The following is a 12,742-nucleotide window of genomic DNA, read 5'->3' as shown; positions in this document are numbered from 1 at the left end:
GTGTGGAGGGTCCCTTCCTTCAGGGAGGATGCGTGAAGACCCCTCTGCCAGTGGTCTGCCCTCGGCCTTCCCGCCTGGGGCCGTGGCGCAGGATCTGAGTATTCGGAGACGTCTGCAGGCATCTGCAGGAGCGGTTATTAGAATAAATTCCAAACAGTCTTCGTGTACTCTTTCTCGATTGCTTTACACAGCGAATACTTCTTTGTGAACTCGACTGGCACTGATGTCTTACTCCGTCCGTGGGGATGGCGTGCACGTGCGAGGGACACCCTGGTCCTCCCCGAGCACCCCGCCTGTGCCCTTGCAGACCGTGCTGCTCTCTGCCTTCCTCCGCTCCCCCCGCAGGAGTGAGACTGCGCCGTCTCCACACGGCCCTTTGGAGAAGTTACGTTTTGCTAGTCTGTCGGGTGGTGAGCAAGCTGACGTCCGTCCGGGACCGTTGTGTCAGGGGCTCACTGGTGCAGAATGACGGCCGGCGGAGTCAGTGTTGAAGGAGCCCCAGAAATTCCGAGAGGCCTGTTTGTGCGTTCGGCCAGCAGTTGGTATCGTTGCAGAAAGGAGGGCGTCGGAGAGCCCTTGAGTGCACCTGGGCTCGTGGCGGCGCTGGGCACCTGTGGGCTGGGCACCCGGAGCCGCTTGCTTCACTGGGGTGGAGGGTACTTCCGGGTCGGCCTCAGCCAGCTTCTCGGTGTTGATGGCACCCGTTTCTTAGAGTGAGTTTATTAGTAAGCTCTCAGAGCAAGTCAGGGAGGTTTTTCAGATTAAAATGCTAATAAGCATTTTCCGATATTTTGGAAGTGGTTGTTAATGTTCTTTTCTGTCTCCTTTAAAAACCTTAATGCTTGCATTTTCTCACTAAAAGAACGGTATTTGCTTTCGGTCTTCGAAATGTAAGCCTCACTGGATGTGTTTCTCTGAGTTCAGTGCTCCGTCCGCACGGACAGAGTTGGTGGGGGGGTGGGCAGAGGAAGGTGCGGAGAGGCGGCTGCCTGCTGGTCTCCTTTTCAGGTCCCTGCTCTAGCCCTCAGCATCTTCTAGCCCCACTGCCTTTTTCTCACACTGAGGGGAAAGGAAATTTCCGGGAAGTAAGGAGGAGACGCAACGGTGCAAGTTGATCTCACAGCCTCGAGCTGTATGTCGTTTGGGATTTGGGGACATACCCTGTTGTGGCCGTGTGGGGCCTGGGGCTCTGCTGCTGGGAGTCTTTCGAGTCCTGTGGGCTTGGCTCCCAGAAGGAGCAGCAGAAGTTGCTCTCGAAGAGGAGCCCGGAGCCCGAGTGAGGGGAGTCGGTGAACCGGGTCCTGCCCGGGGCGGTGTCATGCCCACGGTGGCTGCCGGGGGAGGGGGGGGGGACCCCTGCGGGCTCCCGCTCCGGGGATGGGCTAGACGGGTGTGGGGGAGGGGACTTCATGCCGAGGCCGCACGAGCCTGACCAGCTGCCACAGGACTGGAGCCACGTTGTGAGTTGTGCCAGGACATGGTGGCTGCGGGGAGAGGTGACCGAGCGCAGGGTGTCTCAGGAGCAGGGCCAGGTTCCACCCAGCTTCACCTGCTGCATCTGGGAAATGGGGAGGCGACCAGCCAGGGTCGTCAGAAGGAATAAAGGAGAGTACTTGACACGGTACCCGATACGCACTCCATAAATGGTGGAGAACTCGTGTGTGAAGTAAAGTAATACCCAAGAGTCGTTCCTCACTTTGAAGAAATGCAGTTTGGATGTAAATATTCGTAATTATTCTTAGAATCACAGTATTTGTGTTTTGATTGAAATGGTGATGTTAACTTTATAAAAATGCATAATGGATTAGCTGACTTAGAATATTTGGCAGAAGAAGAAATCAAAATGTCACCTCATCCTTACGACTTTGTTTTGTGACATTTGCTGAATCGCTTCCTGTGATGTCAGAGGGCCGGAACCCACCTGCCTTAGGTTCCTGGGACTGGCTTTGTTCTATCCAGAGCCGCAGTAACTGGGCAGCAGGGTGGTGTCTCTAAAAATACCTTCTGTTTATTGAAGTGACATCACCTCCCTGCCCCTTGTCTGTTTAGTTACTGCTACCAGGAAGGAGTGAAATTAGGTTTACCACGGAACAGAAGTTCCCATTTCGGGGTCTCTTTGACCATTTGTCCAACAGTGTACTCTGGACCCCCTTCCCAAGCCAAACGTTCCAGATCCCACTGCACGTAAAGCCCGTGGCATCCCAGAGTTTGCAATCCAGTGTACTGAGGCTCTTCAGGAGCCAGTGCTCTGGTTGGGAAAAGGGCACAGGGGAAACCAAGGCATCGATAACTGTCCTGTTTATCAAACGTCCATCCCATGCCAGCAGGGTCCCGAGTGCCTTCCATGCACCAGTTCACGTATTCCGTGTTTCAAATGCTGGATTTGACGTGGGCCTTGGAGGTGGTAGAGAAGGTGTGAAAGTAGTCAAGCCGCACGTGCTGCCCTTGAAGGGCTGCCCTGCAGGGATCCAGGGCCAGGTTAGGGGCCAGCACACCTCCTCGGATGCAGAGCCGGACGCTCGGGGAGAGGGACTCAGTCCTGGTGCGGGAAAACCAAGCAGAGAGTCTCACTGGGGGAGACGCAGAGGGCACATTCTCTGCTGCCGTGGGGTGGGCTGAGGGGTGATTGGGCCCCGGGAGGGAGACGGAGACAGGGACCCCCGATTCCTTGTGAACTGGTAATGCTAGGCTGCACTCGGACACTGCTCGCACCAGCCCCCCCAGCAGGGATTTTAGACTCGAGGTCCTATTTTCCACGTAGAAGAGGCTCCGAACTGTGTTGGCGAATTTAGTGTTTCATTGTGATAGGCAGATGATGTGCTTACCTGTTGATTAGACACCGGGCACATGCACGCTGTCCCCTCACACCCTGGATAGGTGCCCTGCCCTGGGGGGGGTGGGGTTCTGGTTAGAGCCACATGAGTGGGTTGTTAATTGACTGAGAGTGTGGCTAACTTGGTATTGTTACATTCATCCGCATCTGCATCATCATCGTCATCGTCGTCATGTTTTAAGCCCAAGACTAACAGTAATTGTGGTGAAAAAACGAGTGAACGCCCGATTTTTTGCTCAGTCTGGAGGAAGACTTCAAAACCCACTTCCTGGAACAGTTATTGATGTGGAAGTTACCAGACCAGAGTGGTAAGTTGTGTAGTGTTCGCTGAACATTGTTTTCTGCTTTATCCACTTTAACTCGTTTACTTTTTCTTATGTTTTTTTTTTTAATTCATTTGAGAGCAGCTCACATGTGAGCGAGCAGGGGAGGGGCAGAGAGGGAGGGAGGGAGAGAATCCAAGCAGGCTCCACAGTCAGCACAGAGCCCGACACGGGGCTGGAACTCATGAACCACAAGGTCGGGACCGGAGCCTAAATCAAGAGTCAGATGCTTAACCGACTGAGCCACCCAGGTGCCTGTTCCTTTTTCTTCTATTTCTTATGAATCCTAAAGTCTCCGATTACTTTGATCCAATAGTGTTACTAAAGCCTACGATTTATTTGCGTCTGCTGCTGTAGACTGCTTTTGTCTTTTCTTTCACATCTGTATCTTCAGATTGTTTTCTCAGTAAAAATTTTTAGGTCTGTAATGCTTTTAATTACCCAGAGGTCAAAATGTTTCATCTGAAACACAAGCACAGGTAAGAAAAGTGGCTTCTGAGTAACATTTTTATGCAACCTGGGCTACACTTTGCCGTAGGAAAATAAGCTAGTAAGTAGGACCTGAGGGGCACGTGGTAATGAGATTAGCGCACAGTGTTCCGCTGTCCAGTGCTGAAGCCCGCTGGCCCCTGGGAAAGCCCTGTGTGCGGCTGGGCGCCCGGCCCGTAGGTCCTGTGGGTAGTGGGAGGTCCTCCCTCGGCCCAGGTTAGCCCCTCCTCAGGAAAGCACGCTGCTGGGACTGTTCTGTTTCATCGTATTGGCGCTTTTTCAAAAGGCAGATCTGGGGCGCCTGGGTGGCTCCGTCAGGTAAGCAGTGACTCTTGGTTTCGGCTCAGGTCATGATCTCATGGTATGTCAGTTCCAGCCCCACATTAGGCTCTCTCTGTGCTGACAGCGTGGAGCCTGCTTGGGATTCTCCCTCTCCCCCACTTGCTCTGTCTCCCTCAAAAAGAAATTTAACCAAGTTTAAATTCCAAAGGTAGATTTAACCAGAATCAAGTGCAGGCCTAGGTGCAAAGCTGTTAGTGTGCTGCTCCTGTATAATCTGCGGTACAGGAGGGTTTCTTCTGCTAACTTCGCGTGGATAAACGATCATACAGGTTTCAGTTCTGTCAAGCGACCGGGAATGTGTGACCTTGGATCATGGCAGTGCTTCAGTAGGATTCTACTACTGGCGGGGGGGTGGGGGGGGTCAGCTGAGAAAGAATAGCTAAGATACTAACTTAGCTTCCTTTCCTGCAGGATCCCTTAACCAGTCAGAATGACCCCATGGTACTTTCTAGTAAAGGTATTCCTGCTGTGGTAACCAGAGCTCAGGGGGTAACACGGACCCGAAGACAGCCGATGTAAACAAATTGGGTAAAATCCAAGTTGAATTAAGAAGTATGAAAACATTTCATTACTTTTATTAGATGCTATTTAAAACTTAGCTGATCATGCTATTGACGTACCTGGAGAAGTCCACTTTTAAAAACGTTTCTGTTTATTTTGAGAGGGAGGATGGAAGGGAGGGAGAGAATCCCAAGCAGGCTCTGCACCGTCAGCATAGAGCCCAACCTGGGGCTTGAGCTCATGAACTGCGAGATCACGACCTGAGCTGAAATCGAGAGTCAGATGCTCAACCGACAGAGCCCCCCAGGCGCCCCTGGAGAGGTCCACTTTTAAGGACTAGACCAGAGTCGGTGTCAGCTGCCAGCACTTTGGACGGTGACTTGCCTGTGTTGGGAACTGAGATTTTGACTCCAGCTCTGGTGTGAATTCTCTGTTGTTTGGGGCAGGTTATTTGTCACTGAAACCCTCATTCTTCTGAAACACTACAGTGTTACAGACCAGTTCTGATTTTTATAATTTCTGTAGTTTTCAGCGGACCTAGCAAGTTGCACATGTAATCTACTTCAAGTCCGGTAACAGCCTCTCTGGATTGATGTTTTGTTGTCCGTCTTGTCCCTTTATGCTGCACTCCTTGGTTTTGCTTTACCGTTTGGGTCCTGAATGAATTGTGCTTATGTCCTCGGACGCTCTAGTCTAAAATTTGTTTTTTATCCTTGACGAGTAACATTAAGTGTATTTTTGTCAAGTAGCACTGGGAACAGCAAGAGGGGGAAAGGTCCTGGGGTGAAAGCAGATTTTGGAAACCGCAGAGCCCGAAACGAGACCTCCTCCACTCACCCCCACCGTCGCTGCCTCTCCGGGCCCGTGTTACGGCTCCGTCCTCCCCTGAGCTCCCGTGTTCACCGCCGTGGAAGCAGCCCCGCCGGGTGCCGAAGGTCCCGAGGCGTCCGTGACCGAGACCTCAGATACTCGCAGTAGTGGCAGCTTGAACATCCTTCGCACATAAGCACTCCGAGATGGTCCGCGAACCGCAGTCTCTGACTTCAGGAGGCGCGCTCTGTCTTGAACGAGGAGGTCACGTCAGTGCGCGGGATCCCTTCGCCGTCCGCTTCAGCTCTCGTTCGCCTCACGTCCGTGTGGTTTTTCTGCCGTCCTTGCAGGTATGACTTTTTTATCGTGAGCCAGGCGGTGAGAAGCGGCAGCGTCTCGCCCACACACTACAATGTCATCTACGACAACAGCGGCCTGAAGCCGGACCACATACAGAGGCTGACGTACAAGCTGTGTCACGTCTATTACAACTGGCCGGTAAGTGTGTTCGTTCACTTCAGCGAGACTCGGAAGGCAGTTGCTGGGTTTTTAAAGGCCTTTTATGGTTAACACTGACATGTGTCATGCACACCAGATTTAGAGTAACAGGCCCTGTGTTTCTTCCTCTAAAGGGCGTCATCCGGGTCCCGGCTCCTTGTCAGTACGCCCACAAACTGGCTTTCCTCGTGGGCCAGAGCATTCACAGGGAGCCCAACCTGTCACTGTCCAACCGCCTGTACTACCTCTGACCTCCACCAGAGGACGACACGCAGCGGTTTCTGTGTTGGGAACGTAACGTCAGGCTTTTCTTAAGCCTTTTATTTCTTTTAGCTGTTATCTTTCTAGATGAAACTTGGGGAAGGAATTAGGTCTGGAGTCTTACTTCTAGCATTGCTACTTGACTGGCTTATAGGTAAAAATTCAAATTTTATATTTTCTCTTGTTTGTTTCCTCAGCTACAGTGTGAGGATTTTTGTTTTGGAGAAAGATATGGATAAGGTGCTTTGTATTATAAACAGACTTTTAGACTATTTGAAAAGTGGGGATTTACTCAAAAGTACTTTCAGGAGTGAGCAAGTCCTTCTTTGTAAGCCTTACGTTAATTATCTTCTTTTTGAAATACTTTCATTTAAGGAAGCTCACTAGAACTGTAAGGTGGGGTTTTATTTGGGTATCTGATCTATTTTAGAGATGAAAGCTGCCATTAAATAACCTGTACAAGGTGTGGGAACTGTATGAGACTCTGTGGAGAAGTAGGCTAATTTTTTATTTCATTTTGGGGCTAGGTGGTATAGGGGTTAGAAGATGGTTGAAAAGTTTTAAATTTCTGTCCAAAGAAACATTTTAAGACTCTTAAGAGGTCAGTAATCTGTATTAACATTACGAGTTGTTTTGCAACTGAGACATTATTTTGCTTGTTATAGAATAAAATTGGATTGTTACCCTGTTCAGGAACAGTTTGTTTTTACTGAAAGCATCTGCATTTTCATTCATTTACTGTATTTTTTTTTTAAATGGGGGAGAGTTCACTCCGTCAAAGGGCTGTGATCCATTTACAAAAGCGAAGGTCCATGAGTTGGAGCCCCGTGTCAGGCTCTGTGCTGACAGCTAAGAGCCTGGAGCCTGTTTCAGATTCTGTGTCTCCCTCTCTCTCTGACCTTCCTCCATTCATGCTCTGTCTCTCTCTCTCTCAAAAATAAATAAATGTTAAAAAAACAAAACAAAAAAACCACCGAAATCTGCATCACTTGACTTGAGGGTCTACGGCTGCCATCTGCCGAGTTTGTAACACAAGAATGGGAGCCGTAGCTCAGAAGTGCAGACCAAGAAGGGTGTTGTTGAGTTGATAATCGTAGCTGTTCACGTATCTGTAGGAATTTTCAGGAAATTCTGCAGTTAATGAACGGAATTCACTTCTAAATGGTGCTTGTAAACGTAACGGGTGTGAATGTTAGCGATCATACATAAACTCGTCTGAGCATGTTATACTTGTCTTTTCAAATAAATGCCTTATTAACATGAATGAAAACCATTTTATTTTCCTTTTAGTTGTAGCTAATAACTGTTAGCACTGATCTTGGCTATTAGCCCAGGTTCCTTAACCTACTTCCTTAACCCTGTGAACATGAGAGGGAAAGGAACAGGGCCTTGCGAGCGTTCAGAAAGCTGCCGGAGACAAGATGCCGTTGCAGAAGTTGCTTTAGAGGCCGTCCCGGTTCAAAGGGGTGTGAGGACGGCTAACCCTGCAGCTGTGACAGATTGGTTTGGGGTCTCTGTCTGTGGATTTGTAGTGCTGGCCAGTAACTGTTAAGTCATCAAAGCGTCATCCGTAGCAGCTTTTACACGATCTCTTAAAGGTTTCAGGTCTTTACCGATTCTTCAGGATTTCAATCTAGAGAAGTTTCAGTGGCCAAGAGACGCTCACCCAAGCCCGAAGACTTTGCCGCCACGGACGGAACATCTGCTCAAATTCGTTCCGGCCAAAAGGGTTCTGGCTTGGCTTGTTCACTCATCCGGGGCAGGGCAGTGGTTCCCAGATTGAACGTTAAATGTCACCCATTCGCCTGGTCTGGGTCTGCGCCACACCTAGGCCCAGAACCTCTGCCAGGTGAACTGTCCCGTAGATACATCCCAGGGCTTCGTCTCGGGACTTGGGCCAGTGCCAGTTGAGAAGGCGTCTGGAGCCTAGTCGACAAGAGGATGGGGGGGGGGGGGCGCTCTGTTGTCTTGTCTGCTTTCTTCTGCGCTGGTGTTGATGGGCCTCCTGGGGGGACAGAGAGGGCCAGAGGGTCTAGGTTTAGGTGTCCACCTCACCCCCTTGGAAGGGGCACCCTTTCCACAGTAGTGCTGGCAAAAACCCTGGCCGTCTACACCTCTGGGAACCTAAGGGATGCACATCGGGATAGGTTGAGCCTGGCTCCCGTGCCGTGTCCAGGAGCACACGTGTGCGTGATGCCGAAGGGACGGCACCCACGGGAACGGCCGGGGCCGCGCTGTGGGGTCTGTCCCCCCTCTGGTCCGCCTGGGTGGAGCGGGCCAGGTGGGGACCTCGGGCCCCTCCGCTTCAACACGTGGCAGAAACACCCGTTCCGAGCATTCCCTACTTGTCTGTCCCAGGCAAGCCCACGACCCGCCTCGCTGACACACTGACCCGCGGTCAACGCTGCGTGTCCCCGGTCTGCACCCTGCCCCTCCTGGAGGGCCCGGTGCCTGCCCCCCTCCCCCCCCCACCCCCGCCAGCCCTGTCGCTGCTGCCCTGCTTCTCCAGCAGCCTGGGGTCGGCCACGGCCACATGCAGCCCCCTCCCCCATCACTGGGGTCCCCGGACTCCCTGCTGCTGCGTCTGCTGCCACACCTGCTCCCGCCCACCTGCGCGCCGGACACACCCGCTCCTTCGAGGATGTGCTGTCCTCGCGCCTCCCCTTGCCCCGCATCAGCGTTTCCTCTGCCTGCCCCCCTCTCCGGGGCCGACAAAGCCGGCCGTGTTCTTTCCATCCTAAAAAGGCCCCCGGGGCCCCCGTGGTCCCTTTAGGTGGGGGAGGGTCGGTAAGGTGTCCTCCTACCTTCATAGCAAATGGCAAAGCCAGCCACTTACTGGGGTAACTCCCCGCGGGGGGCCCGGTGGGGAGGTCGCGGCCAGGAGGGGGGCGGGCGGAGGGAGGGAGTTTGTCCCGGGGACCCCACAGCCCGAGGTCGGTCACACGAGCCCGCCCGGCCGTGCCGGCGGGAGTCCCTCTCGGCGCACCTAGCGGGGTCCTCATGTGCTTCGGTGCCACGTGGGGGGCTCGCCCTGCCGCGGGCACTTCGAGGCCAGTGACGGCGGCCAGGGTCGTGCAGACCACACGGCTGTGGGCTCTGCCCTCAGCAACGCAGTGGCCGCTGGTGACGAGCCGGCCCCGCCCCAGCTTTTCTCCACTCCTCACTGGCGAGGGGACGACTGCCCCGGCCTTCCTGCCGCATAGGGGCCTGTGCGCCCCGCACCCGGCCTCAGACACCCCCGTGCTCAGAGAGCCATGATTCTGGAAGCCCCAGGCACAGGCTCAGTCTCCTTGCACGTTTCATAGCAAGGGGAGGCCGGGTAACAGCGGCCTCCTCCCGGGAGGTGGCCCTGCGGGGGGGGGGGGGGGGGGTTCAAAGTCGGCGCGAAGCGTGCAAGCAGCCGGGCCGAACGCGGGCCACGGAGACACCAGAGTGGTTCTGCAGGCGAGCAGAGCACTGAACTTCCGGGGCCGGCATCCAGGGGTGCTGCCGAGGCCGTGTTCTGCCCCCCCACCCCCCGAGCTAGTTCACTCTCCTTTCTAGCACAGGTCAAACAGTCCAGTCCTCCCAAACTCGGCCTAATCGTTCACATAAGTGCGGCAAGAACAGCGACGGGTGGTCTAGGCTCCGTTAACTCTGCTGGGGCTTCTCCTAAAGAACTTCAGTTAAAAGTTTCTTTAATGGCTTCATTTTGGGGGGCGAGTGAAAAGGGGAGGTGCAGGGAGAGACAGAGGATCTGCAGCGGACCCTGGGCTGACAGCAGAGAGCCTGGCGCGGGGCTCAAACTCACCCTGAGATCATGACCCGAGCCAAAGTCCGCCGCTTAACCGCCCGAGCCCCCCGCCCCCGGGCACGCTTCTAAGGAATTTCAGATGGAGCCTTTAACAGCCGTTCAAGGCCAAGAGCCCCACCAGATGCTCACCCGCCAGCAGACTCGCCTGCAACACCGTCTGCAGCTTGGAGTTAGTTCCCTCCCTTCCTGAGTTCCCCAAGACCTGCCGAGGTTCCTGAGCCTGTCTGGCAACGACCTCCCTCATTCACCTGGTCAGGCTCCCGGGAACCCCGGAAGCAAGGTACCAGGCCAGTGTCTTCCAAGGGCTCTGTGGGGTCTGTAAAGTCAACCCTCGCTCCCTAAAGCCCTGTGGGCGCCTCGGTCTCAACTACACTTTCCAGTCAAAGCCTTGGTGGTAACAGCCGGTGTTTCCCATGACGTCACGTCACAAGAACAGATTGTCCTCAAACTTGTGCGAATAACGAACCGATTTCCTTCTGTTGCCACAAGCCCCAGCCCCGTCCTCCTGGGCAGGAACTGACACGGAATTCACCACTCACACCCCCGGGGCCTGTACCTGTTTCACCAGCATTTTTACCCGGGAGAAAGCCTCTTGGATGGCACCCAGCCCCATCGGCTTCCGAACCAAGCCACATACAGGTCTTAACACCTGCGCTGGTCGGGGAATAAAAGGCCTCCGGGAACCTAACAAGAGCCTGGAATTCATCTTTGGGACCGGGAAGGTTCATGCTGTGTGGGCGACCGCATCCCGCATCACTTTTATCCGATGAACCGAATGACCCCGCCCTGGGCTCTTGCCGGCACCGACCTGCCATCCTCCGGACGTCACGCCGTACTGACGCGGCCGCTGCAGACCGAGGGTGACTCTCGGGGTCCGCAACCTGAGTTCACCTGCCCTGGTTAGATCCAGACCCTGCGGAACGTCTACCCCCACGTGTACGCAGGGATGGGGTAACTACGCGCCAGAAAACGGGGGGCGGGGGGGGGGGGGGAAGAAGCCCGCGGATCCGTAGAGACTAACGGGAGTTTGCTAATCTGTCCCCTGTAACCATCGATAAGCCTTCTCTCTCCCCCAGATTTCAAGGGTTTCTTCAGGTAGGTGTGCATCCAGCTCCAATGCCTATCGGAGCTGGTTCGGTCCGTAGCAGGACCAGCAGGACCAGCAGACGCTCGGGGCGCCCCCAGCTGCAGACCCTAGAGGGCAACGTTGTCCCTACCCTGGTCTCCACCCCGAAATTCCTCCATTACCGGACGGGCACTCGGCACACCAGTTTCTGAACCTTCTTTCAAGGAAATAAACTCCTTTCCCTGAGGTCGTCCCTTCCACACGCTAGACAAGACCGGATCGGCGTGTTCCGATTTTCTCGCGGGTGCCAGATGCGACATCTTGCCACAGCTGGGAGAGGCCTGGATGGGCTCCTTCCCATCGTCGTCGGCAGGATCCTGTGTTCCCAATTTTCCCACCCGTCCGTCTCGTCTCCCTGCTGTGGGAGTCTCGGCGAAGCCGGTCTCCACCGCGGCTGCCGGAGCAGCAGGTGCGGCCTCCATACCGGCCTCTAAGTGCCGGGCGGGCTGCACGTTCCCAGCCAATCGCATTAGCCAAGGGCCGGGGTCCTCTCGAGCAGTGACTGAGGCCACCCGTGACCCCTCAGACCCATGTAACGCACTACGGTGCCCCCGGCGTCGCAGCCGGGACGCCCAACCTGCCACCGCCTCGGCCCCTTTGCTCCACCAACGCCACGGACAAGGGGAAGGCCCCCCCTCACCCTGGGCAGCCCCCTCGCCCATCCGCGCGCCTCTCTGGTTTCCGCCTCCTCAGGAGGTGGAGGAGGGTCCGTGTACCCTCCAGACCGAGAAGACCCTTCACTTCCGAAACACACGCACGCCAGCCCACCGCTCGCTGTCGTTCGGGGCGACTTACCGCAGCAGACGACCCAGGACACCCCGGCCACGCTCCGTGCAGGACGGCCCGCAGCCCGCAGCTTTTATGGAGCATGGCCGTGAGGGTCTCTGCGGGTTCTCTGCAGGGGCGCCACCTGTATGCCTGGGGGCGGGGTCTCTGCGGGTTCTCTGCAGGGGCGCCACCTGTGTGCCTGGGGGCGGGGTCTCTGCGGGTTCTCTGCAGGGGCGCCACCTGTGTGCCTGGGGGCGGGGTCTCTGCGAGTTCTGGCAGGGGCGCCACCTGTGTGCCTGGGGGCGGGGTCTCTGAGTTCTCTGCACTGGAGGGGAACCCAAGATGGACCTAGGACGCCCGCTTAAAATTCTGTTGCCCTCAACCCTCTCATTTCCTCCGCACCCGGTGGTCTTACCGAGATTCCCGCCCCCCCCCCCACCCCGTTCCCGTGTTGCTAATCGGTGGGTTCCCAGCACTCACACCCCACACCCATGTCCCCTGCCTCGGAAGCGCTCCCTGTGTCCGGCTTCTGGGGTGCCGTGCTCCGATGTCCCCTCCACCCCCCTCCCCGGGGCCTCCCGGCTCCACGGAGGGGTGCCTCCGGGTCTATCTGCAGAACCCCTTGGTAACTCCGTCCGTCCCCACGGCTCACTTCTGCGAAAGCGCTTCCCAGATCCACCCACTTTTATCCCGTCTCCCTCCCGAGGCTGGCTCGGGAGGGCAGTGACTTGTGTCCGCTTCACTGGCGTCTTCGCGGTGTGGTTCTCAGCCACCGAGCCGGTATCGCCACTCCTGCACTCGTCAGCCACCTGCGGCACACGCCGCGCACCCGAGTCGCTTGTCCTACGCGAGCATCCATCCGGGCCTGGGACCTGGACACGGGTGCATGCCGCCCTGCCAGGGCTGACGACTGGGATGCCAGCACACCAGAACAGGAGAGGCCAGCCGCCCGCGTGGGCAGCGGCCGTCAGGCCCCGAGCCCCAGCCTGTGGCCGCAC

General features: G+C 55.7%; 1 protein-coding gene across 8 annotated transcripts in view; it reads left to right on the top strand.

Moving 5' to 3' along the window:
- The window catches only part of PIWIL1 (piwi like RNA-mediated gene silencing 1), a 30,939-nt gene extending 23,912 nt beyond the window's left edge, over positions 1-7,027 (top strand). For 6 of the 8 annotated variants that reach the window (XM_027044043.2, XM_027044042.2, XM_053206413.1 and 3 more), the window contains 3 exons: positions 3,016-3,141; positions 5,649-5,796; positions 5,931-7,027. In XM_027044043.2, coding sequence (XP_026899844.2) covers positions 3,016-3,141; positions 5,649-5,796; positions 5,931-6,047 — 391 coding nt within the window. In that variant the 3' untranslated portion in view covers positions 6,048-7,027. The other 2 variants (XM_053206412.1, XM_053206411.1) reach the window with 2 other exon arrangements.
- The last annotated feature ends 5,715 nt before the right edge of the window (positions 7,028-12,742 follow it).

This window comes from Acinonyx jubatus, chromosome D3 (assembly GCF_027475565.1).
Source record: "Acinonyx jubatus isolate Ajub_Pintada_27869175 chromosome D3, VMU_Ajub_asm_v1.0, whole genome shotgun sequence".
NCBI classification, from domain to species: Eukaryota; Metazoa; Chordata; class Mammalia; order Carnivora; family Felidae; genus Acinonyx; species Acinonyx jubatus.
This window is presented reverse-complemented; position numbering and strand designations above follow the sequence as displayed.